Below are 27,536 nucleotides of genomic sequence, written 5' to 3'. Positions count from 1 at the left end.
ACACTGATCTACAAAGCCATCCACAACCTGTCCCCTCCCTATATCTCTGAACTAATCTCCCACTATCTTCCCTCACGTAATCTCCGATCCTCCCAAGACCTCCTACTCTCCTCCACACTTATTCCTCACACAATCGCCTCCAAGATTTCTCCCCAATATCCTTCATCCTCTCGAATTCCACGCCTCAACACGTCCGATTATCCGCCACCCTTGGATCCCTCAGATGGAACCTGAAAACTCATCTCTTCAGGAAAGCCTACAGCCTGCAATAACCATTCTGCCGCCTCACCACCACCAGAGCTACTGCACCCCCGACCTTTTGTCTCTTCCCCATTATCCCATAGAACGTAAATCCGCAAGGAAATGAAATTTCAACTCATAGCTGTCAAACAAGTTTATTACAAGATGAATAGTTATATATTTCTCTTTTTTATTTCTAAGTATGCATACATACAAATCAATAATAAAGAGTTTTAGAAATCAAAACAATGAATTAAACATTAAAGACAGATTAATAACAAAAGAAAAACACATTTTTTACCAAAGTCCACTGTGCTTTAGCTGCAAAAATTGTATTGTGGTGCTTAAAGGCAACCTGTCACCCCCAAAATCGAGGGCGAGCTAAGCCCACCAGCATCAGGGGCTTATCTACAGCATTCTGTAATGCATTCTGTAATGCTGTAGATAAGCCCCCCGATGTATCCTAAAAAATGAGAAAGAGGTTATATTATACTCACCCAGGGACAGTCCCAGTCCTGTCCGATGGGCATCGCAGTCCGGAGCCTCCTATCTTCATCAGATGACGTCCTCTTCGTGTCTCAATTCAGTAGACAGCGGGATGCCATACAGAAATAAAAACGATCACAATTGTGGGTATCCCCAACGTTTCGGCATCAAATAGCCTTTCTCAAGGGGTATCAGTTTATTTGTGATGCGACCAACAAGGTGAAAGGCTCCCGCTTAATCTTTTCAACGTCCGGAACAAGGCTCCAAGTAAGGACAAAATGCTGCGGTCAGGTTTTGTCCTTGTCATTTTGTCCTTACTTGGAGCCTTGTTCCGGACGCTGAAAAGATTAAGCGGGAGCCTTTCACCTTGTTGGTCGCATCACAAATAAACTGATACCCCTTGAGAAAGGCTATTTGATGCCGAAACGTTGGGGATACCCACAATTGTGATCGTTTTTCTTTTCTGTATGGCATCCCGCTGTCTACTGAATTGAGATAATAAATATACATTTACTGCTGAAGATTTATGGTGTGCCGGAGTTATCTATAATACAGGTCCTTCTCAAAAAATTAGCATATAGTGTTACATTTCATTATTTACCATAATGTAATGATTACAATTAAACTTTCATATATTATAGATTCATTATCCACCAACTGAAATTTGTCAGGTCTTTTATTGTTTTAATACTGATGATTTTGGCCTACAACTCCTGATAACCCAAAAAACCTGTCTCAATAAATTAGCATATTTCAACCGGCCAATCAAATAAAAGTGTTTTTTAATAACAAACAAAAAAACCATCAAATAATAATGTTCAGTTATGCACTCAATACTTGGTCGGGAATCCTTTGGCAGAAATGACTGCTTCAATGCGGCGTGGCATGGAGGCAATCAGCCTGTGACACTGCTGAGATGTTATGGAGGCCCAGGATGCTTCAATAGTGGCCTTAAGCTCATCCAGAGTGTTGGGTCTTGCGTCTCTCAACTTTCTCTTCACAATATCCCACAGATTCTCTATGGGGTTCAGGTCAGGAGAGTTGGCAGGCCAATTGAGCACAGTAATACCATGGTCAGTAAACCATTTACCAGTGGTTTTGGCACTGTGAGCAGGTGCCAGGTCGTGCTGAAAAATGAAATCTTCATCTCCATAAAGCATTTCAGCCGATGGAAGCATGAAGTGCTCCAAAATCTCCTGATAGCTAGCTGCATTGACCCTGCCCTTGATGAAACACAGTGGACCAACACCAGCAGCTGACATGGCACCCCACACCATCACTGACTGTGGGTACTTGACACTGGACTTCAGGCATTTTGGCATTTCCTTCTCCCCAGTCTTCCTCCAGACTCTGGCACCTTGATTTCCGAATGACATGCAAAATTTGCTTTCATCAGAAAAAAGTACTTGGGACCACTTAGCAACAGTCCAGTGCTGCTTCTCTGTAGCCCAGGTCAGGCGCTTCTGCCGCTGTTTACCTGGGGAATGCGGCACCTGTAGCCCATTTCCTGCACACGCCTGTGCACGGTGGCTCTGGATGTTTCCACACCAGACTCAGTCCACTGCTTCCTCAGGGTCCCCAAGGTCTGGAATCGGTCCTTCTCCACAATCTTCCTCAGGGTCCGGTCACCTCTTCTCGTTGTACAGCGTTTTCTGCCACATTGTTTCCTTCCAACAGACTTACCATTGAGGTGCCTTGATACAGCACTCTGGGAACAGCCTATTTGTTGAGAAATTTCTTGCTGGGTCTTACCCTCTTGCTTGAGGGTGTCAATGATGGCCTTCTTGACATCTGTCAGGTCGATAGTCTTACCCATGATGGGGGTTTTGAGTAATGAACCAGGCAGGGAGTTTTTAAAAGCCTCAGGTATCTTTTGCATGTGTTTAGAGTTAATTAGTTGATTCAGAAGATTAGGGTAATAGGTCGTTTAGAGAACCTTTTCTTGATATGCTAATTTATTGAGACAGGCTTTTTGGGTTATCAGGAGTTGTATGCCAAAATCATCAGTATTAAAACAATAAAAGACCTGACAAATTTCAGTTGGTGGATAATGAATCTATAATATATGAAAGTTTAATTGTAATCATTACATTATGGTAAATAATGAAATTTAACACTATATGCTAATTTTTTGAGAAGGACCTGTATATTGGACTCTTTTTCTCCAGAGCACCCCTGCCTAAGTATAGTGAGCACCCTTGACTTTTGTTTTGGTCTTTTTCGTGTCTTCACGCTGCGGCTCCAGCACAAAGTACTGCAGTGTGCAGGCCCCTCTGACCTTTCCCGGCGCCTGCGCACCACAGCGTGAAGACAAGAAGAGGAAGTCATCCTATTAAGATGGGAGGCCCAGGACCGGACCGCGACTTGGATCGGACCGCGACTTGGATCGGACCGCCAGCGTGAGTATAATATAACCTCTTTTTCTCATCTTTTAAGATACATTGGAGGCTTAACTACAGCATTACAGAATGCTGTAGGATAAGCCCCTGACGCTGGTGGGCTTAGCTTACTATCGATTTTGGGGGTGACAGGTTCCCTTTAACAGACGGAGCCGGGGCGGGGGAGACGGAGGAGCCAGAGACGGGGAGCCGGGGCGGGGGAGACGGAGGAGCCAGAGACGGGGAGCCGGGGCGGGGGAGACGGAGGAGCCAGAGACGGGGAGCCGGGGCGGGGGAGACGGAGGAGCCGGGGCGGGGGAGACGGAGGAGCCAGAGACGGGGAGCCGGGGCGGGGGAGACGGAGGAGCCAGAGACGGGGAGCCGGGGCGGGGGAGACGGAGGAGCCAGAGACGGGGAGCCGGGGCGGGGGAGACGGAGGAGCCAGAGACGGGGAGCCGGAGGAGCCAGAGACGGGGAGCCGGGGCGGGGGAGACGGAGGAGCCAGAGACGGGGAGCCAGAGACGGGGAGCCGGGGCGGGGGAGACGGAGGAGCCAGAGACGGGGAGAGAGCGGGGGAGCCGACGGAGAGAGCGGAGGAGCCAGAGACGGGGAGAGAGCGGGGGAGCCGACGGAGAGAGCGGGGGAGCCGACGGAGAGAGCGGGGGAGCCGACGGAGAGAGCGGGGGAGCCGACGGAGAGAGCGGGGGAGCCGACGGAGAGAGCGGGGGAGCCGACGGAGAGAGCGGGGGAGCCGACGGAGAGAGCGGGGGAGCCGACGGAGAGAGCGGGGGAGCCGACGGAGAGAGCGGGGGAGCCGACGGAGAGAGCGGGGGAGCCGACGGAGAGCGGGGGAGGGAGACAATTTAGTAATTATACTCATCTATCTGACATTATCAGACGCCCACAGTGTCATCCCTTTGGGTCCTCACATGGATTGTGGGGGCACCGCCATTCCACTTGGTGAAAAGAAGTCCAGTGATGTAATGACATCTGCAGGGAGGTCACTGCTCTGGGGGGCACAGGATGGGGAAAAGTCACAATACCTAGAATAAAACAGAAAAAAAATCATGCAGAAAACTGGATACAAGTAGTGGCTGACACCAGTGGCCACCGGGCTAATACTGACCAGCACAGAGTGCGAGGGGAGAATAAAGTCAGGGATCTGGAGACATTGTTGTAAGGCTGTTTCGCTCCCAGAGGTCATAGCTCAGTCATCAACCTGACAGCATGTGTCCCCAATAATATTAATGAGAACACATTTTATGTATATAAAAAAAAAAAAAACAGGACCGACCCCTCACCACCAGGCAGAGATTCTCATGCTAAGTAATATCAATCCCTCAGATCTCCATCATCATTCATCCCCTCCTCTGTTCGCCCCCACACACGTAGCACTATACTTTCCTGCACCCCCCCACCGCAAGTGACATCACACACACTGACCTGCACACCACACAGACCCATGCGAGTAACATCAGCCCCATTCTCCCCAGGCAGCCCCATGCAAGCAACACCACCCCATTCTCCCCAGGCAGCCCCATGCAAGCACCCCCCCCCATTCTCCCCAGGCAGCCCCATGCAAGCAACATCACCCCATTCTCCCCAGGCAGCCCCATGCAAGCATCACCACCCCATTCTCCCCAGGCAGCCCCATGCAAGCAACACCCCATTCTCCCCAGGCAGCCCCATGCAAGCAACATCACCCCATTCTCTCCAGGCAGCCCCATGCAAGCAACACCACCCCATTCTCCCCAGGCAGCCCCATGCAAGCATCACCCCATTCTCGCCAAGCAGCCCCATGCAAGCAACATCACCCCATTCTCGCCAAGCAGCCCCATGCAAGCAACATCACCCCATTCTCGCCAAGCAGCCCCATGCAAGCAACATCACCCCATTCTCGCCAAGCAGCCCCATGCAAGCAACACCACCCCATTCTCCCCAGGCAGCCCCATGCAAGCAACACCACCCCATTCTCCCCAGGCAGCCCCATGCAAGCAACATCACCCCATTCTCCCCAGGCAGCCCCATGCAAGCAACATCACCCCATTCTCCCCAGGCAGCCCCATGCAAGCAACATCACCCCATTCTCCCCAGGCAGCCCCATGCAAGCAACACCACCCCATTCTCCCCAGGCAGCCCCATGCAAGCAACACCCCCCCCCCATTCTCCCCAGGCAGCCCCATGCAAGCAACACCACCCCATTCTCCCCAGGCAGCCCCATGCAAGCAACATCACCCCATTCTCCCCAGGCAGCCCCATGCAAGCAACACCACCCCATTCTCTCCAGGCAGCCCCATGCAAGCAACACCACCCCATTCTCTCCAGGCAGCCCCATGCAAGCAACACCACCCCATTCTCTCCAGGCAGCCCCATGCAAGCAACACCACCCCATTCTCCCCAGGCAGCCCCATGCAAGCAACATCACCCCATTCTCCCCAGGCAGCCCCATGCAAGCATCACCACCCCATTCTCCCCAGGCAGCCCCATGCAAGCAACATCACCCCATTCTCCCCAGGCAGCCCCATGCAAGCATCATCACCCCATTCTCCCCAGGCAGCCCCATGCAAGCATCATCACCCCATTCTCCCCAGGCAGCCCCATGCAAGCATCATCACCCCATTCTCCCCAGGCAGCCCCATGCAAGCATCATCACCCCATTCTCCCCAGGCAGCCCCATGCAAGCATCACCACCCCATTCTCCCCAGGCAGCCCCATGCAAGCATCACCACCCCATTCTCCCCAGGCAGCCCCATGCAAGCAACATCCCATTCTCCCCAGGCAGCCCCATGCAAGCATCACCACCCCATTCTCCCCAGCAGCCCCATGCAAGCAACACCCCATTCTCCCCAGCAGCCCCATGCAAGCAACACCACCCCATTCTCCCCAGGCAGCCCCATGCAAGCATCACCACCCCATTCTCCCCAGGCAGCCCCATGCAAGCATCACCACCCCATTCTCCCCAGGCAGCCCCATGCAAGCAACATCCCATTCTCCCCAGGCAGCCCCATGCAAGCATCACCACCCCATTCTCCCCAGCAGCCCCATGCAAGCAACACCCCATTCTCCCCAGCAGCCCCATGCAAGCAACACCACCCCATTCTCCCCAGGCAGACTCCCACTTACCTGATCTATGACTTTGGAGAATGACCCCCATAATACCCCAAATCTTGCACAAAAATCCTCGAAATCCAGCCATGACATCCACAGCCTCCTCCTGTCTGCTCTGCTCTATGGAGGAAGAGGCAAATCCTGCACAAAACACTCCAAATCCAAATCCTGCACGAAATCCCGCCATGACATCCACAGCTTCCTCGTGTGTGCTCTGTCTGTTCTATGGAGGAAGAGGCACCGCCCCTTCCGGTCACATGGGCAGAGGTCCTTTAGCCGACTTGGATTTAGCCTCTACCATTCAATAACTGACTGCTGACAGGTCCTTCACCACTTCTCTCCTGAGCCCCGCCCCCTGATCACATGACAGTGACGTCACCACAGGTCCTTCCGCTCTCAGTGCAGCAGCTCCGTCCTGGTTGTGTGCAGCTCGTGTTCTCTGGTGTCAGCCAGCAGCAGATTTCCCGCCATTCCGGTGAGATTACAGGAGGGTTTGGTGGAGTTTTGGTGCTTGTGGTAAATCTGTGAGAGGAGAGTGTGGGGTGAGATCAGAGCTGTTCCTGTGGAGGCTCCTGCTCCATGTGACTGCGGCTCCTCAGTGTTGGGGACGGGCAGCATTGTATGGGGGATGTGCAGCGTCTGCTCCTCATCTCACGGCCCCCACTGGAGGTGTAGTTACCACGGTGACCGTCCTCTGCTGGTGGTGTAGTTACCACGGTGACCGTCCTCTGCTGGCGGTGTAGTTACCACGGTGACCGTCCTCTGCTGGCGGTGTAGTTACCACGGTGACCGTCCTCTGCTGGTGGTGTAGTTACCACGGTGACCGTGTTCCTCTGGCGGTGTAGTTACCGCGGTGACCGTCCTCCACTGGCGGTGTAGTTACCATGGTGACCGTCCTCCTACGAGGCTGATGATGAGCGGTCAGATCGGCGGAGGAGGCCGCGGTGGAGTTTTGTGGCTTTTCCTCCTGATAAATGTTGATATTTGGCAGAATTTAGTGATTGTCGTTCTCTTGTCCCCTGTGATTTCCATCTTCTCCTTCATCATGAAGACGCCGGCAGGACGAGATCCCTCCAGCTGATCCAGTGCTCATCCCTCCTCCTCCTGAATGACCCCGAGGATGGACGAGGACAGGGATGAGACCACCAGAAGATTATTCCACTTGGCCCTGGAGATCGTCTCCCTGCTGAGCGGAGAGGTAACTCCTCTACATTTCTATCAGCTTTATTGTGTTCTGTGACAAGTCCGACATCGGGAGGAGGAAATCCAGAATAGAGAGAAGGATTCTTTCCTGTAAGAGCAGTGATTGTGTGGAGCTCTCTGCCCGGAGGAGTTGTCATGGGGATTCCCTATAAGAGCTGTAGAGGGGCCGGGATGTCTGTCCGGAGGGGAATAATATTCCCGGTTATGGCCCCAGATTACTGGAGACGGTTATTGATCCCGGGATTTCTACTGATTGTCAGATCTGGAGTCAGGAAGGAATCTTCTCCCTAAGTGTCTCTCTCCATACACAGGATTACACAATAGTGAGGAAGACACCGGGGGACGGTGTGACTCCCATCATCCATCTCCAGGAGTCAGGAGGGCGGAGCCCGGGCCCCATCACAGCGCCTCCCCCGCACTCCCTGCTACATGAGAGGAACAAGAAGATCCTGGAGCTCAGCAACAAGATGATTGAGCTGCTGAGCGGAGAGGTGACTGCTGGGACATTATACAGGACTGGAGGATTCTGGGTGATGAGCGGAGAGGTGACTGCTGGGACATTATACAGGACTGGAGGATTCTGGGTGATGAGCGGAGAGGTGACTGCTGGGACATTATACAGGACTGGAGGATTCTGGGTGATGACCGGAGAGGTGACTGCTGGGACATTATACAGGACTGGAGGATTCTGGGTGATGAGCGGAGAGGTGACTGCTGGGACATTATACAGGACTGGAGGATTCTGGGTGATGAGCGGAGAGGTGACTGCTGGGACATTATACAGGACTGGAGGATTCTGGGTGATGAGCGGAGAGGTGACTGCTGGGACATTATACAGGACTGGAGGATTCTGGGTGATGAGCTGAGAGGTGACTGCTGGGACATAATACAGGACTGGAGGATTCTGGGTGATGAGCGGAGAGGTGACTGCTGGGACATTATACAGGACTGGAGGATTCTGGGTGATGAGCGGAGAGGTGACTGCTGGGACATTATACAGGACTGGAGGATTCTGGGTGATGAGCTGAGAGGTGACTGCTGGGACATAATACAGGACTGGAGAATTCTGGGTGATGAGCGGAGAGGTGACTGCTGGGAGCTTATACAGCACTGGAGGATTCTGGGTGATGAGCGGAGAGGTGACTGCTGGGAGCTTATACAGCACTGGAGGATTCTGGGTGATGAGCGGAGAGGTGACTGCTGGGACATTATACAGGACTGGGGGATTCTGGGTGATGAGCGGAGAGGTGACTGCTGGGACATTATACAGCACTGGAGGATTCTGGGTGATGAACGGAGAGGTGACTGCTGGGACATTATACAGGACTGGAGGATTCTGGGTGATGAGCGGAGAGGTGACTGCTGGGACATTATACAGGACTGGAGGATTCTGGGTGATGAGCGGAGAGGTGACTGCTATGACATTATACAGCACTGGAGGATTCTGGGTGATGACCGGAGAGGTGACTGCTGGGACATTATACAGCACTGGAGGATTCTGGGTGATGAGCGGAGAGGTGACTGCTGGGACATTATACAGGACTGGAGGATTTTGGGTGATGACGGTGTCGCTGTTGTCAGGTTCCTATAAGGTGTCAGGACGTCGCTGTCTATCTCTCCATGGAGGAGTGGGAGTATCTAGAAGGACACCAGGATCGGTACCAGGACGTGATGATGGAGGAGCTCCGGCCTCTTACACCACGAGGTGAGAAGCGAGGCTCCTTGTTGGCTCCGGTGGATGTGATGACGTCTCTCCGGCATCGTCCTATAATAGATGAGTTTTCTCCAGACTTGCTCTGGTTTTCTCTACATTTTCTCCGTCTGACAACAGCTTTCATTTCCCTGATTATTTTCTTCTGATCTGTGAGTCGCGGTTTCTCCGCTGTCGTCTTCACCAGTCTTGAGTCTTCGTCCTCGGCGGCTTCTTTCAGAATCTTTCTCCTTCCTTAGAGCATCGGTCACATTTTCTCTGCAGATGTCCCGTCCTCCTGTCCGTTCTCTCCTGTGAGTTCTTTCTATCCCTAAGTCTTTCGTGGATTGTTACTCAGCAGAGTCGGGGTTAATATACAGGTGATTTTCCCCCTAATCCTCTGTTGCTCGTCCGTCCCTCAGAATCGGTGCAGGCTCAATGTCATCATCAGTTGTGGTCGGTGTCCGGCTCCTCCCTCTTGGCTGACACTTGTCTCCTTCCTTGGTCTTCTCCTTCATTCTCTTTCTTCTTCTTTATGACAAATCACTTTCTCCGTTCTGTGCACAAATTCCTCGATAAATATCGGCACCGGACCGTCCCTCAGACCTGGAAACACGAGTCGCTGCCCTGACATAAAGATGGGACGTGGTGGAGCCGATCACCCGTCAGTCTGACATGGAGGCTTTCCAGCTGTTCTCCGGCCTCCGCGTCTATTCACCACTCGCTCTGCAGGCGTAGAAGCCAGAACTCTCCGTACTGGAGGAGAAGGTCGGATCACCGCTCACTCCTCCCTATAGGTCAGGGGTCCTGTTGTGAATTCCGTTCTGGAGCTCCCTCCTGTGGTTGCTAGTGATATTTTTGTGAGTTCTGCCCTTGGGCTCCCTCTGGTGGTTTCGAGTGGAACTGCTGCTCCTTTAGGTAGCTGTAGCAGCTGCCTTCACTAATCGCCTTGCCTGGGTTTGTTATTTAAACCTGCTCTGGGCTTTAGTTCATGCCAGCTGTCAATGTTCTTGGTTGGATTTGGTTCTCTCCTTGGATTTCTCATATGGCCTGTCCTTGTCAGCAAAAGATAAGTTTTTGCTAGTTCTTTGTCCATTTGCTTGGACTCTATTGCTCTGCAAATATGTCTCTTTTTGTCCAGCTTGTCATTATGTAATATTCAGGCTAGCTGGAAGCTCTGGGAAAGCAGATTTGCCCCTCCACACCGTGAGTCGGTGTGGAGTTCATTTTTGTAAACTCTGCGTGGATTTTGTAGTTTTTAATACTGACCGCACAGTGTCCTTTTCTCTCTGTCTATCAAGTTTAGTATTGGCCTCCTTTGCTGAAATCTGATTTCATTTCTGTGTATGTCATTTCCCTCTCCACTCACAGTCAATATTTGTGGGGGGCTGTCTTTCCTTTTGGGGTTTTCTCTGAGGCAAGATAGCTTTCTATTTCCTTCTTTAGGGGTAGTTAGTTCTTAGGCTGTGAAGAGGTGTCTAGGGAGAGTCAGGAACATCCCACGGCTATTACTAGTGTTGTTGTTAGGATTAGGGACTGCGGTCAGTAGAGATACCACCTTCTCAGAGCTCGTTCCATGTTGCGTTTTAGCCACCAGGTCATATCAGTGTGGCCTCTTAACCACCAGGTCATAACAGTACAGCTGGCCCACAATGTGTTAAATGCATCTCAAAAGAGGGAAAAGAAAGTTCTGAGCCATTTTTTTTCCTTTGCAGCTTGTTTTGTCTTTTTTTTCCCCTTAATCTCTGGGTGGTTCAGGATTTTGGTGCTGATATGGAGGTTCAGGGTCTGTCCTTGCGCATGGATCAGCTTGCTGCAAGGGTACAGAGTATCCAAGACTATGTTGTTCAAACTCCTGTTTCTAAGCCTGGAATTCCTATTCCTGACTTATTTTCTGGGGATAGATCGAAATTTTTGAACTTTAAAAATAATTGCAATTGTTTTTTGCTCTGAGACCCCGTTCCTCTGGTGACCCCATTCAGCAGGTGAAGATTGTTATTTCTTTGCTGCGTGGAGACCCGCAGGACTGGGCATTCTCCCTTGAGCCAGGAAATCCTGCATTGCTCAATATTGACGCATTTTTTCAAGCGCTCGGATTGCTGTATGATGAGCCTAATTCTGTGGATCAGGCAGAAAAAACTTTGCTGGCTCTGTGTCAGGGTCAGGAAGCAGCAGAAGTATACTGCCAGAAATTTAGAAAGTGGTCTGTGCTCACAAAATGGAATGAGTATGCCCTGGCAGCAATTTTCAGAAAGGGTCTTTCTGAAGTCCTTAAAGATGTTATGGTGGGGTTTCCTACGCCTGCTGGTCTGAGTGAGTCAATGTCTTTGGCCATTCAGATTGATCGGCGCTTGCGCGAGCGCAAGGTGGTGCACCATATGGCGGTGTCCTCTGAGCAGAGTCCTGAGCCTATGCAATGTGATAGGATTTTGACGAGAGCAGAACGGCAGGAGTTCAGACGTCAGAATGGGCTGTGTTTTTACTGTGGTGACTCTACTCATGCTATCTCTGATTGCCCTAAGCGTACTAAGAGGGTTGCTAGGTCTGTCACCATTAGTACTGTGCAGCCTAAATTTCTCTTGTCTGTTACCCTGATTTGCTCATTGTCGTCCTTTTCTGTTATGGCATTTGTGGATTCTGGCGCTGCCCTGAACTTAATGGACCTGGAATTTGCCAAGCGCTGTGGTTTTTCCTTGGAGCCTTTGCAGAACCCTATTCCCTTAAGGGGGATTGATGCTACGCCATTGGCCAACAATAAACCTCAGTACTGGACACAGTTAACCATGTACATGGCTTCAGCACATCAGGAAAATATTCGCTTTTTGGTGTTGCATAATTTGCATGATGTTGTTGTACTGGGTTTTCCATGGTTATAGGTACATAATCCAGTGCTGGATTGGAGATCTATGTCTGTAACTGGTTGGGGTTGTCAGGGGATACATAGTGATATTCCTTTGATGTCCATTTCCTCGTCCCCTCTTCTGAAGTTCCTGAGTTTTTGTCGGATTTCCAGGATGTATTTGATGAGCCCAAGTCCAGTTCCCTTCCACCGCATAGGGACTGCGATTGTGCCATTAATTTGATTCCTGGCTGTAAGTTCCCTAAGGGCCGACTTTTCAATCTGTCTGTGCCAGAGCATGCCGCTATGCGGAGTTATGTAAAGGAGTCCTTGGAGAAGGGGCATATTCACCCGTCTTCGTCACCATTGGGAGCGGGATTTTTTTTGTTGCCAAGAAGGATGGCTCCTTGAGACCCTGTATAGATTATCGCCTTCTCAATAAGATCACGGTCAAATTCCAGTACCCTTTACCTTTACTTTCTGATTTGTTTGCTCGGATTAAGGGTGCCAGTTGGTTTACTAAAATCGACCTTCGAGGGGCGTATAATCTCGTGCGTATTAACCCCTTCACCCCCAAGGGTGGTTTACACGTTAATGACCGGGCCAATTTTTACAATTCTGACCATTGTCCCTTTATGAGGTTATAACTCTGGAACGCTTCAACGGATCTTGGCGATTCTGACATTGTTTTCTCGTGACATATTGTACTTCATGATAGTGGTAAAATTTCTTCGATATAACTTGCGTTTATTTGTGAAAAAAAACGAATATTTGGTGAAAATTTTGAAAATTTCGCAATTTTCCAACTTTGAATTTTTATGCCCTTAAATCACAGACATATGTCACGCAAAATACTTAATAAGTAACATTTCCCACATGTCTACTTTACATCATCACAATTTTGGAACCCAAATTTTTTTTTTGTGACGGAGTTATAAGGGTTAAAAGTTGACCAGCAATTTCTCATTTTTACAACACCATTTTTTTTTTTTAGGGACCACATCTCATTTGAAGTCATTTTGAGGGGTATATATGATAGAAAATACCCAAGTGTGACACCATTCTAAAAACTGCACCCCTCAAGGTACTCAAAACCACTTTCAAGAAGTTTATTAACCCTTCAGGTGTTTCACAGGAATTTTTGGAATGTTTAAATAAAAATGAACATTTAACTTTTTTTCACACAAAATTTATTTCAGCTCTAATTTGTTTTATTTTACCAAGGGTAACAGGAGAAAATAGACCCCAAAATTTGTTGTACAATTTGTCCTGAGTACGCTAATACCCCATATGTGGGGGTAAACCACTGTTTGGGCGCATGGCAGAGCTCGGAAGGAAAGGAGCGCCATTTGACTTTTCAATGCAAAATTGACTGGAATTGAGATGGGACGCCATGTTGCGTTTGGAGAGCCCGATGCACCTAAACAGTGGAAACCCCCACAAGTGACACCATTTTGGAAAGTAGACCCCCTAAGGAACTTATCTAGATGTGTGGTGAGCACTTTGACCCAACAAGTGCTTCACAGAAGTTTATAATGCAGAGCCGTAAAAATAAAAAATCATATTTTTTCACAAAAATGATCTTTTCGCCCCCAATTTTTTATTTTCCCAAGGGTAAGAGAAGAAATTGGACCCCAAAAATTGTTGTGCAATTTGTCCTGAGTACGCTGATACTCCATATGTGGGTGTAAACCATTGTTTGGGCACAGGGCAGAGCTCGGAAGGGAAGGAGCGCTATTTGACTTTTCAATGCAAAATTGACTGGAATTGAGATGGGACGCCATGTTGCATTTGGAGAGCCCCTGATGTGCCTTACCATTGAAACCCCCCACAAGTGACACCATTTTGGAAAGTAGACCCCCTAAGGAACTTATCTAGATGTGTTTTGAGAGCTTTGAACCCCCAAGTGTTTCACTACAGTTTATAACGCAGAGCCGTGAAAATAAAAATTCTTTTTTTTTTCACAAAAATGATTTTTTAGCCCCCAGTTTTGTATTTTCACAAGGGTATCAGGATAAATTGGACCCCAAAAGTTGTTGTCCAATTTGTCCTGAGTACGCTGATACTCCATATGTGGGGGGAACCACTGTTTGGGCGCATGACAGAGCTCGGAAGGGAAGGAGCGCCATTTGGAATGCAGACTTAAATGGATTGGTCTGCAGGCGTCACGTTGCATTTGCAGAGCCCCTGATGTACCCAAACAGTACAAACCCCCCACAAGTGACCCCATATTGGAAACTAGACCCCCCAAGGAACTTATCTAGATGTGTTGTGAGAACTTTGAACCCCCAAGTGTTTCACTACAGTTTACAACGCAGAGCTGTGAAAATAAAAAACCTTTTTTTTCCCACAAAACTTATTTTTTGGCCCCCAGTTTTGTATTTTCCCAAGGGTAGCAGGAGAAATTGGACCCCAAAAGATGATGTCCAATTTGTCCTGAGTACGCTGATACCCCATATGTTGGGGTAAACCCCTGTTTGGGCACACGGGAGAGCTCTGAAGGGAAGGAGCACTGTTTTCCTTTTTCAACGCCGAATTGGCTGGAATTCAGATCGGATGCCATGTCCCGTTTGGAGAGCCCCTGATGTGCCTAAACAGTGGAAACCCCCCAATTATAACTGAAACCCTAATCCAAACACACCCCTTACCCTAATCCAAACGGTAACCCTAACCACTCCTCTAACCCAGACACACCCAACCCTATTCCCAACCGTAAATGTAATCCAAACCCTAACCCTATCTTTAGCCCCAACCCTAACTGTAGCCCCAACCCTAGCCCCAACCCTAGCCCCAACCCTAGCCCTAACCCTAGCAATAACCCTAGCCCTATCACTAGCCCCAATCCTAGCCCTAACCCTAGCCCCAACCCTAGCCCTAACCCTAGCCCCAATCCTAGCACTAACCCTAGCCCCAGCCCTAACCCTAGCCCCAACCGTAGCCCCAACCCTAACCCTAGCCCCAACCCTAGCCCTAGCCCTAACCCTAGCCCTAACTCTAGCCCTAACCCTAACCCTAATGGGAAAATGGAAATAAATACATTTTTTAATTTTGTTACTTTTCCCTAACTAAGGGGGTGATGAAGGGGGGTTTGATTTACTTTTATAGCGGGTTTTTTAGCGGATTTTTATGATTGGCAGCCGTCACACACTGAAAGACGCTTTTCATTGCAAAAAATATTTTTTGCGTTACCACATTTTGAGAGCTATTATTTTTTCCATATTTGAGTCCACAGAGTCATGTGAGATCTTGTTTTTTGCGGGACGAGTTGACGTTTTTATTGGTAACATTTTCGGACACGTGACATTTTTTGATCGCTTTTTATTCCGATTTTTGTGAGGCAGAGTGATCAAAAACCAGCTATTCATGAATTTCTTTTGGGGGAGGCGTTTATACCGTTCCGCGTTTGGTAAAATTGATAAAGCAGTTTTATTCGTCGGGTCAGTACGATTACAGCGATACCTCATTTATATCATTTTTTTATGTTTTGGCGCTTTTATGCGATAAAAAGTATTTTATAGAAAAAATAATTATTTTGGTATCGCTTTATTCTCAGGACTATAACTTTTTTATTTTTTTGCTGATGATGCTGTATGGCAGCTCGTTTTTTGCGGGACAAGATGACGTTTTCAGCGGTACCATGGTTATTTATATCTGTCTTTTTGATCGCGTGTTATTCCACTTTTTGTTCGGCGGTATGATAATAAAGCGTTGTTTTTTGCCTCGTTTTTTTTTTTTTTTTTTTTTTCTTACGGTGTTTACTGAAGGGGTTAACTAGTGGGGCAGTTTTATAGGTTGGGTCGTTACGAACGCGGCGATACTAAATATGTGTACTTTTATTGTTTGTTTTTTTTATTTAGCTAAAGAAATGTATTTATGGGAATAATAAATTTTTTTTTTTTATTATTTATTTAGGTTTTTTTTTTTTTTTTTTTTACACACATGTGGAGAATTTTTTTTTAACTTTTTTACTTTGTCCCAGGGGGGGACATCACAGATCATTGATCTGGCAGTGTGCACAGCACTCTGCCAGATCGACGATCTGCTGTGCAGGGCTGCAGGCTTACCAGCGTCTGCTCTGAGCAGGCACTCGGTAAGCCACCTCCCTCCCTGCAGGACCCGGATGCCGCGGCCATCTTGGATCCGGGACCTGCGGCGAGGAGGGAGGTAGGAGACCCCCGGAGCAACGCGATCATATCGCATTGCTCCGGGGGTCTCAGGGAAGCCCGCAGGGAGCCCCCTCCCTGCGCGATGCTTCCCTATACCGCTGGTACACCGCGATCATGTTTGATCGCGGTGTGCCGGGGGTTAATGTGCCGGGGGCGGTCCGTGACCGCTCCTGGCACATAGTGCCGGATGTCAGCTGCGATATGATCGCGTATGACGTACTATCCCGTCGGTGGTCATACGGGCCCACCCCACCTCGACGGGATAGTACGCCAGATGTCAGAAAGGGGTTAAACAAGGTGATGAATGGAAAACAGCATTTAATACGCCCGAAGGCCATTTTGAATATCTTGTGATGCCATTCGGGCTCTCTAATGCTCCATCGGTATTTCAGTCCTTTATGCATGATATTTTCCGGAATTATCTGGATAAATTCATGATTGTGTATTTGGATTATAGTTTGGTTTTCTCCGATGATTGGGAGTCTCATGTGAAGCAGGTTAGGATGGTATTTCAGGTCCTTCGTGCTAATGCGTTGTTTGTGAAGGGGTCTAAGTGCCTCTTTGGAGTTCAGAAGGTTTCTTTTTTGGGTTTCATTTTTTTTCTCCCTCGGCTGTTAAAATGGACCCTGTTAAAGTCCAGGCCATTCATGATTGGACTCAACCTACATCTGTAAAGAGCCTTCAGAAATGTTTGGGCTTTGCCAATTTTTATCGCCGCTTTATTGCTAATTTTTCTAGTGTGGTGAAGCCTCTGACCGATTTGACGAGGAAGGGTGCTGATGTGATGAATTGGTCCTCTGCGGCTGTTGAGGCCTTTCAGGAGCTTAAACGTCGTTTTACTTCTGCCCCTGTGTTGCGTCAGCCGGATGTTTCTCTCCCTTTTCAGGTTGAGGTTGATGCTTCTGAGATTGGGGCAGGGGCCGTTTTGTCTCAGAGAAATTCTGATGGCTCTTTGATGAAACCATGTGCTTTCTTCTCCAGAAAGTTTTCGCCTGCTGAGCGTAATTATGATGTCGGCAATCGGGAGTTGTTCGCTATGAAGTGGGCATTTGAGGAGTGGCGACATTGGCTTGAGGGAGCCAAGCACCGCGTTGTGGTCTTGACCGATCATAAGAATCTGATTTACCTCGAGTCTGCTAAGCGGTTGAATCCTAGACAAGCTCGGTGGTCTCTGTTTTTCTCACGTTTTGATTTTGTGGTCTCGTATATTCCGGGATCTAAGAATGTGAAGGCTGATGCCCTTTCTAGGAGTTTTTTGCCTGATTCTCCGGGAGTTCTTGAGCCGGCTGGGATCCTTAAGGAGGGGGTGATTCTTTCTGCCATCTCCCCTGATTTGCGGCGGGTGCTTCGGGAGTTTCAGGCTGATAAACCTGACCGCTGTCCAGTGGGGAAACTGTTTGTTCCTGATAGATGGACTAGCAGGGTAATTTCTGAGGTTCATTGTTCGGTGTTGGCTGGTCACCCTGAGATTTTCGGTACCAGAGATTTGGTGGCCTTCCTTGTCGCCGGATGTGCGTTCGTTTGTGCAGTCCTGTGGGACCTGTGCTCGGGCTAAGCCTTGCTGTTCCCGTGCCAGTGGGTTGCTTTTGCCTTTGCCTATTCCTGCGAGGCCCTGGACGCATATTTCCATGGATTTTATTTCTGATCTTCCTGTTTCTCAGAAGATGCCTGTCATCTGGGTGGTTTGTGACCGGTTTTCTAAGATGGTCCATTTGGTACCGTTGCCTAAGTTGCCTTCCTCCTCTGATTTGGTTCCATTATTTTTTCAGCATGTGGTTCATTTGCATGGTATTCCGGAGAATATTGTGTCTGACAGAGGTTCCCAGTTCGTTTCTAGGTTTTGGCGGGTCTTTTGTGCTAGGATGGGCATTGATTTGTCTTTTTCTTCAGCATTCCATCCTCAGACAAATGGCCAAACGGAGCGAACCAATCAGACCTTGGAAATCTATTTGAGATGCTTCGTGTCTGCTGATCAGGATAATTGGGTGACCTTTTTGCCGTTGGCCGAGTTTGCCCTTAATAATCGGGCTAGTTCGGCTACCTTGGTTTCGCCTTTCTTTTGTAACTTTGGTTTTCATCCTCGTTTTTCTTCGGGGCAGCTTGAGCCTTCTGACTGTCCTGGTGTGGATTCTGTGGTGGACAGGTTGCAGCAAATTTGGACTCATGTGGTGGACAATTTGACGTTGTCTCAGGAAAAGGCTCAACGTTTTGCTAACCGTCGTCGGTGTGTTGGTCCCCGGCTTCGTGTTGGGGATTTGGTCTGGTTGTCTTCTCGTCATGTTCCTATGAAGGTTTCGTCCCCTAAGTTCAAGCCTCGCTTTATTGGGCCTTATAAGATTTCTGAAATTATCAATCTGGTGTCTTTTCGTTTGGCCCTTCCAGCCTCTTTTGCCATCCATAATGTTTTCCATAGATCTTTGTTGCGGAGATAAGTGGTACCTATGGTTCCCTCCGTTGATCCTCCTGCTCCGGTGTTGGTTGAGGGGGAATTGGAATATGTGGTGGAGAAGATTTTGGATTCTCGTTTTTCGAGGCGGAAGCTTCAGTATCTGGTCAAGTGGAAGGGTTATGGCCAGGAGGATAATTCTTGGGTTGTTGCCTCCGATGTTCATGCTGCCGATTTGGTTCGTGCTTTCCATTTGGCTCGTCCTGATCGGCCTGGGGGCTCTGGTGAGGGTTCGGTGACCCCTCCTCAAGGGGGGGTACTGTTGTGAATTCCGTTCTGGAGCTCCCTCCTGTGGTTGCTAGTGGTATTTTTGTGAGTTCTGCCCTTGGGCTCCCTCTGGTGGTTTCGAGTGGAACTGCTGCTCCTTTAGGTAGCTGTAGCAGCTGCCTTCACTAATCGCCTTGCCTGGGTTTGTTATTTAAACCTGCTCTGGGCTTTAGTTCATGCCAGCTGTCAATGTTCTTGGTTGGATTTGGTTCTCTCCTTGGATTTCTCATATGGCCTGTCCTTGTCAGCAAAAGATAAGTTTTTGCTAGTTCTTGTTTGTCCATTTGCTTGGACTCTATTGCTCTGCAAATATGTCTCTTTTTGTCCAGCTTGTCATTATGTAATATTCAGGCTAGCTGGAAGCTCTGGGAAAGCAGATTTGCCCCTCCACACCGTGAGTCGGTGTGGAGTTCATTTTTGTAAACTCTACGTGGATTTTGTGGTTTTTAATACTGACCGCACAGTATCCTTTTCTCTCTGTCTATCAAGTTTAGTATTGGCCTCCTTTGCTGAAATCTGATTTCATTTCTGTGTACGTCATTTCCCTCTTCACTCACAGTCAATATTTGTGGGGGGCTGTCTTTCCTTTTGGGGTTTTCTCTGAGGCAAGATAGCTTTCTATTTCCTTCTTTAGGGGTAGTTAGTTCTTAGGCTGTGAAGAGGTGTCTAGGGAGAGTCAGGAACATCCCACGGCTATTACTAGTGTTGTTGTTAGGATTAGGGACTGCGGTCAGTAGAGATACCACCTTCTCAGAGCTCGTTCCATGTTGCGTTTTAGCCACCATGTCATATCAGTGTGGCCTCTTAACCACCAGGTCATAACAGGGTCCACAACCTGTAGCTCCAGAGCCTCCTGTGGCTCGCCGGCCTGTGATGTGGGTTCGCTGCTGTTCTGCCGGCTTACTGCTTTAGCACCAGATGTAGCTACACACTATTAAGAGTAGATCTCTAGATGATGACTGTTGGGGGTAGTGCTGAAGAGAAGATCTGAATGAGGGTAAGACGGGAAACCCTGGAGCTTGGCATACGGCCGTGGCTGTGATTATCCCGGTAATGGAGGACTCTGGGAGTCACTACTGTGAGTGTGGCAGGAGCTGAATGTAGCTGTCATGGCCTGAAAGGTTGGGACATCGGCTACAGGCGGTCATGTTCCTCTTTGAGGAGCGCGTTAGTTCACAGTACGGAGCGTTACAGGCCATGCAATGCCCCATGGGAAATAATTTCCTCTTCCCAGATGCGTCGTACATGTTCCGGTCATCACGCTGAATCACATGGTGACAGATTAAAGATGGCTGCTGTTTCTGGCAGCAGACCAACCCTGCACGTCATTACCGGGGACTGTCCCGCCTCGCCATGTCTGCCATCGCTGTGATTGGCCAGTCTATTCTGAGCCGCCAATCACTGCATGTTACCAATAAAGTTGCCTAAAAATAAAATGTGGCAGACTATGATTGGTAATGTCTGAGAGGGCACCAGTGACAATAGATGGGGTGATCGCAGCGTCGCCTGTTTATTAACCCTTTTTGTTCCAATTGGCCTATTGGTAGTTACTGGCTGATCGCCATGAAAAGGGTTCATTTAACCCCTTTCTGACATCTGACGTAATATTCCGCCCATGTGCCCTGGGCACCAGGGACAGATTATTCCATCACTGCGATCTGCACACACTGCGCGGGCGATCACCGCCGGTTGTCAGCTGATTCTGACTGCAGACACCCGGCACTAAGTGCCAGGAGCGGTCGCGCACAGCTTCTAGCAGTTTAACCCCCTGAGTGCTACAATTGCCGGAATTTGGGAGCTGGCAGAGGGTTGACAGCCCCTCTGCCTTTGTATTGGCGACCCCACAGCGCCTATCGTTGCCATAGTGATCCAATGTCGTTATGACGACTTCCAGGTCCCCAGACCTAGGAAACTTGCTGATCATCCCCAGTGAATGATGAGCAAGTTTCTCTGTCAGTGCCAGAGCTAACAGTTTCTGCAGCATGGGGATACTGCTGCATCTCCATGCTATACAAGCGCTCAGCCTGAAAAAAATGATTGCCCTATAGTGGGACAAAGTAAAAAAAAAGTAAAACTTTTTTAAATATGTGTAAAAATATTAAAAACAAAATAAAAAATAATAGAAAAATCAAAAGATATTGTATCTATAAATATTTATATGAAAAAATGTAAACAATAAAAGTACACATATTTAGTATCTCCGTGTTCGCAACAAACCGACCTATAAAACTGTCCCATTAGTTAACCCCTTCAGTGAACACCATAAAAAAATAAAAGTAAAAAAGGCAAAAAAACAATGCTTTATCATCATACCGCTCAACAAAAAGTGGAATAAAACGCGATAAAAAAGACGGATATAAATAAACATGGTACCGCTGAAAACGTCATATTGTCCCTCAAAAAACGAGCCGCCATACAGCATCATCAGCGGAAAAATAAAAAAGTTACAGCTCTTAGAATAAAGCAATGCAAAAATAATAATTTTTTTCTATAAAATTGTTTTTATTGTGTAAAAAGCCAAAACATAAAAAATGATATAAATGTGATATCACTATAATCATACTGACCCTAAGAATAAAACTGCTTTATCAATTTTACCACACGTGGAATGTCATAAACATCCTCCCCCCCAAAAAAAAAAATAAATTTCCTGAATTGCTGGTTTTTGTTCACTCCGCCTCCCAAAAATAAGAATAGAAAGCGATCAAAAAATGCCATGTGCCCGAAAATGGCACTAATAAAAACGTCAACTTGTCCTGCAAAAAACAAGATCTCACATGACGGTTGGCCAAAATATTTAAAAATTATAGCTCTCAAAATATGGGGATGGAAAAACTAGTTTTTTTGCAATAAAAAGCGTCTTTTAGTGTGTGACAGCAGCCAAACATAAAAACTCGCTATAAATCTGGTATCGCTGTAATTGCACCGACCCGAAGAATAAAGTCACCTAACCACTAAGGCTAGGTTCACATTGCGTTAGGGCAATCCATTTAGCGCATACGCTAGCGGATTGCGCTAACGCAATGTCCCAAAAGGGATCGCGTTTGGCGATCCCGCTAGCGCTGATGCCCGATCTGCGCTAGCGAGGAACGGACCTCGGACGCTGCAAGCAGCGTTCGTGGTTCGTTCGAAAATAACGGGACATCGCTAGCGCATGCCAAAAATGGCATGCGTCAGCGAACCGTTAGCACATTGCGGTCAATGGGTGCACTAACGGACCCGTTACATAGCGTTAATTGCGACAATTGCGCCATGTAACGGAGTCCGCTAGCGGACACCCATTAACGCAATGTGAACCTAGCCTTATACCGCGCAAGGAACAGCGTAAAAAATAAATATAACCAATTCTTCACCTGCTGTTGATTTTTTTTTTTTTCATTCTGACTCCCAAAGATCACAGTAAGGCTCGGTGCACATTTATCCTGCACTCTGCGCTGAGCGCTTACACCGGGGTTTCCATGTAAAACTCTGAAATACGTGATTCAGATGGATCCTCCATTGGAAGATTCTCTATAATGAGGCAAATGGAGGCACTGTGGACTTCATAGGACCTGTGATCCGGCAGTGTCAGTCTTTTTAGGATTTCTGCACTTCTGAAAAGGTCACCACTAAACAGAGGCCAGACGGAGTACAGTGTAACTAATTATGGTGAATGGATCCCTCGGGAGATTCATCTGAATCACGTCACTCAGAGATTTAGATGGAAATCCCAAAGTAAGTGCTCAGCGTAGAGCACAGGATAAATGTGATCATAAATGTTATGTAAAATGTTCGCAATAAAAACTTCCACTCAATCCACAAAAAAAGCAAGTACCCACTCAGGTCCGTCATCTGTTAACAGAAATATAGGGGGCTTCCACGTTACTGGTAGCACAAAAGCTCTGGAAAAGGGAAATGGCTCCTCACCCTCCAAAAGAAATTCAGCAAATTCTCCACTCCCAAATCCATATGCCCCCTGTGCATTACCTGTGTGTGACTGGCGCCCGATACAAGCCGCTATTGTTCAGTTTAATCCTAAGCAATCCCCCTCCATGGTTGGTAGGTGGTGAGTGGCGTCTCATCAGTATCTTGCGCCTGTGCTGCCGCCATCATTACTACATGGGTTTGCTGCATTCTGCATACTTGAATTTTGGGAGGATTTTTATTCCTCTTTTTTGGCTTTGCTTTTTTAATTGTAGTGTTAGGATTTGCAAGTGTGAGGACCCCTGACGCGGGTTACGAGCTTTCATATCTTGTCCAAAACATCGACCAATACTTCTAACTTTTTAAGCTAAAAAATTGTTTTAAAAATGATGCAGATCTAAAATAGACATGTGGTAAATGTTATTTAGTAACTATTTTGAGTGATATAACAATCTGGTTTAATTCCTTCCCGACCTATGAAGTACCACCACGTGATATGTCTGCTCCCTGACTTTGACGCGGGCTCGCACACTGAGCCTGCAACTTTCCCTGCAGATTATGGCTGATCATCTTGTGCCTCTAAAACCTGCAAGTGGAACTGAGCTCCACCAGCAACTCTTAACCTGTCAAATTCCGCTGTAAATCTCTGACAGCTGTATTTAACCAGCGCAGGGAGGGGGGCGCGTCTTTCCACCCATCGGAGCGCCCATGACATGGGTTGTCACAACAGCTGATTGTCTCCTGAAGACCCCCGTGCCCGTCATTACCATCCTCCTGTGAGATCCAGCCCATGGCCGGCGTTCATAGGCGATCGTGATTTTCACTATAGGTAGCAAAAGTGATCAGACGATCGCAGCTTCCAGTCACCTAAAGGGAACTATTATATAAAGTAATAAGTGAAGAAAAACGTTTTTAAAAATATGAAAAAAATAAATAAATAAAACATGTTCAAATCACCCCCTGTCACGTCCTCCTGGGAGATCTGGGGTTAGAGGATCACTATGTAGTATTAATCGCAGATCTTCCATTTAGCCTGTGTGTTTATTCGAACGCATCGGGTATTCTAGAATATGTATGTATGTATGTATGTATGTATGTATGTATGTATATAGCAGCCACACAGTATATAGCACAGGCCACGTAGTATATAGGAGCCATGTAGTATATAGCGGACAAATACTACGTGGCCTGTGCTATATTCTATGTGGCTGCTATATACATGCATACATACATATTGTAGAATACCCGATGTGTTAATACAGCCCATGCAGTATATAACAGTGGCCACGCAGTATATAACACAGCCCAAACAGTATATAACACAGCCCACGCAGTATATAGCAGCCACGCAGTATATAACACAGCCCAAACAGTATATAACAGAGCCCATGCAGTATATAGCAGCCACGCAGTATATAACACAGGGCACGTAGTATATAGGAGCCATGTAGTATATAGCAGACAAATACGTGGCCTGTGCTATATTCTATGTGGCTGCTATATACATACGTATTGTAGAATACCCGATGCGTTAATACAGCCCATGCAGTATATAACAGTGGCCACGCAGTATATAACACAGCCCAAACAGTATATAACAGAGCCCATGCAGTATATAGCAGCCACGCAGTATATAACACAGCTGACGTAGTATATAACACAGGGCATGTAGTATATAGGAGCCATGTAGTATATAGCAGACAAATACTACGTGGCCTGTTGTTATGATCCGGTGACCTAGGAGCCGCATGAGACACAGGGGCCGGAGGATCAACAGAGGGAACAATGGGCACCACATATTTCCGCAATAAAGATCTATGGAAAACATTATGGATGGCAAAAGAGGCCGGAAGGGCCAAACGAAGAGACACCGGATTGATGATCTCAGAAATCCTATAAGGACCAATAAACCGAGGCTTAAACTTAGGGGAAGAAACCTTCATAGGAACATGACGGGAAGACAACCAGACCAAATCCCCAACCCGAAGCCGGGAACCAACACACCGACGACGGTTAGCAAAACGCTGAGCCGCCTCCTGAGACAACACCAAATTGTCCACCACATGAGCCCAAATCTGTTGCAACCTGTCAACCACAGAATCCACACCAGGACAATCAGAAGGCTCAACCTGCCCCGAAGAAAAACGAGGATGAAAACCAAAGTTACAAAAGAAGGGCGAAACCAAGGTAGCAGAACTAGCCCGATTATTAAGGGCGAACTCAGCCAATGGCAAGAAAGCCACCCAATCATCCTGATCAGCAGACACAAAGCATCTCAAATAAGTTTCCAAAGTCTGGTTAGTTCGCTCGGTCTGGCCATTTGTCTGCGGGTGAAATGCGGAAGAAAAAGACAAATCAATGCCCAGCCTAGCACAAAAGGCCCGCCAAAACCTAGAAACAAACTGGGAACCTCTGTCGGACACAATATTCTCCGGAATACCATGCAAATGAACCACATGCTGGAAAAACAACGGAACCAAATCAGAAGAGGAAGGCAATTTAGGCAAAGGCACCAAATGAACCATCTTAGAGAACCGGTCACAAACCACCCAGATAACCGACATCCTCTGGGAAACCGGAAGATCTGAAATAAAATCCATAGAAATATGCGTCCAGGGCCTCTCAGGGACCGGCAAAGGCAAAAGCAACCCGCCAGCACGGGAACAACAAGGCTTGACCCGCGCACAAGTCCCACAGGACTGCACAAAAGAACGCACATCACGCGACAAAGAAGGCCACCAAAAGGACCTACCAACCAAGTCTCTGGTACCAAAAATACCAGGATGGCCAGCCAACACAGAACAATGAACCTCAGAAATCACTCTACTAGTCCATCTGTCAGGAACAAACCGTTTGCCCACAGGACAGCGGTCAGGTTTGTCAGCCTGAAATTCCTGCAGAACCCGTCGCAAATCAGGAGAAATGGCAGAAAGGACCACCCCTTCCTTCAGAATGCCAACCGGTTCCAGTACCTCAGGAGAATCAGGCAAAAAACTCCTAGAGAGGGCATCAGCCTTAATATTCTTAGAACCCGGAAGATACGAGACCACGAAATCAAAACGGGAGAAAAACAAGGACCATCGAGCCTGTCTAGGATTCAGCCGTCTGGCAGACTCGAGGTAAATCAGATTTTTATGATCGGTCAAGACCACAATACGGTGCTTGGCTCCCTCAAGCCAATGTCGCCATTCCTCAAATGCCCACTACATAGCCAACAACTCCCGATTGCCGACATCATAATTGCGTTCAGTAGGCGAAAACTTACGGTGAAAGAAGGCACACGGTTTCATCAAGGAACCAACAGGATCCCTCTGGGACAAAACGGCCCCTGCGCCAATCTCAGAAGCGTCAACCTCCACCTGAAACGGAAGAGAAACATCCGGCTGACGCAACACCGGGGCAGAAGTAAATCGGCGTTTAAGCTCCTGAAAGGCAGAGACAGCCTCAGAGGACAAATTCGTTACATCAGCGCCTTTCTTCATCAAATTGGTCAGGGGTTTAACCACACTGGAGAAGATAGCAATGAAACTGCGATAAAAATTAGCAAAGCCCAAAAATTTCTGAAGGCTCTTCACGGATGTGGGCTGGATCCAATCATGAATGGCCTGAACCTTAACCGGATCCATTTCTATAGATGAGGGAGAAAAAATGAAGCCCAAAAAAGAAACCTGTACTCCAAAGAGACGCTTAGACCCCTTCACAAACAAAGCATTATCACGAAGGATCTGAAATACCATCCTGACCTGTTTCACATGAGACTCCCAATCATCGGAAAAAAATCAAGATGTCATCCAAATATACAATCATGAATTTATCAAGATAATTCCGGAAGATATCATGCATGAAGGACTGAAAAACAGATGGAGCATTAGAGAGTCCGAATGGCATCACAAGGTATTCAAAATGGCCTTCGGGCATATTAAACGCGGTTTTCCATTCATCACCCTGCTTAATACGAACAAGATTATATGCCCCCCGAAGGTCAATCTTAGTAAACCAACTAGCCCCCTTAATCCTGGCAAACAAATCGGAAAGCAAAGGTAAAGGGTATTGAAACTTGACCGTGATCTTATTCAAAAGGCGATAATCAATACAGGGTCTCTAGGAGCCATCCTTCTTAGCAACAAAAAAAATCCCGCTCCCAACGGTGAAGAAGATGGCCGAATATGCCCCTTCTCCAAGGACTCCTTAACATAGCTCCGCATGGCGGTATGTTCAGGCACAGACAGGTTGAAAAGTCGGCCCTTAGGAAACTTACAGCCTGGAATCAAATCAATAGCACAATCACAGTCCCTATGCGGTGGAAGGGAACTGGACTTGGGCTCATCGAATACATCCTGAAAATCAGACAAAAACTCTGGAACCTCAGAAGAGGTGGAAGAGGAGATTGACATCAAAGGAACGTCACTATGAACCCCCTGACAACCCCAACTAGTCACAGACATAGACTTCCAATCCAACACAGGATTATGTATCTGCAACCATGGAAAACCCAGCACAACAGCATCATGCAAATTATGCAACACCAGAAAGCGACAATCTTCCTGATGGGCTGGCGCCATGCACATGGTCACCTGTGTCCAAAACTGGGGTTTATTTTTAGCCAAAGGTGTAGCATCAATGCCCCTTAAAGGAATAGGACTCTGCAAAGACTGCAAGGGGAAACCACAACGCCTGGCAAATTCAAAGTGCATTAGATTCAAAGCGGCGCCTGAATCCACAAACGCCATGACAGAAAATGACGACAATGAGCAGATCAAGGTCACAGATAACAGAAATTTAGGTTGTACAGTACTGATGGTAACTGAAC

The 27,536-nt window shown here is 47.8% G+C and overlaps 2 protein-coding genes across 3 annotated transcripts in view; one reads left to right on the top strand and one right to left on the bottom strand.

The window, feature by feature from the left end:
* The window catches only part of LOC143793553 (uncharacterized), a 351,737-nt gene that overhangs the window by 43,553 nt on the left and 280,648 nt on the right, over nt 1–27,536 (bottom strand). The window lies entirely within an intron of this gene.
* LOC143793502 (uncharacterized) overlaps nt 6,587–27,536 on the top strand; it is a 54,002-nt gene continuing 33,052 nt past the window's right edge. Inside the window, exons 1-4 of one of the 2 annotated variants that reach the window (XM_077280533.1) lie at nt 6,587–6,687; nt 7,264–7,410; nt 7,727–7,906; nt 8,997–9,120. In XM_077280533.1, the coding sequence (XP_077136648.1) occupies nt 7,321–7,410; nt 7,727–7,906; nt 8,997–9,120 (394 nt within the window). In that variant the 5' untranslated portion in view covers nt 6,587–6,687; nt 7,264–7,320. The remainder of the gene's footprint in view (nt 6,688–7,263; nt 7,411–7,726; nt 7,907–8,996; nt 9,121–27,536) is intronic. The other variant, XM_077280534.1, reaches the window with a different exon arrangement.

This window comes from Ranitomeya variabilis, chromosome 1, assembly GCF_051348905.1.
Source record: "Ranitomeya variabilis isolate aRanVar5 chromosome 1, aRanVar5.hap1, whole genome shotgun sequence".
Classification (NCBI taxonomy): domain Eukaryota; kingdom Metazoa; phylum Chordata; class Amphibia; order Anura; family Dendrobatidae; genus Ranitomeya; species Ranitomeya variabilis.
This window is presented reverse-complemented; position numbering and strand designations above follow the sequence as displayed.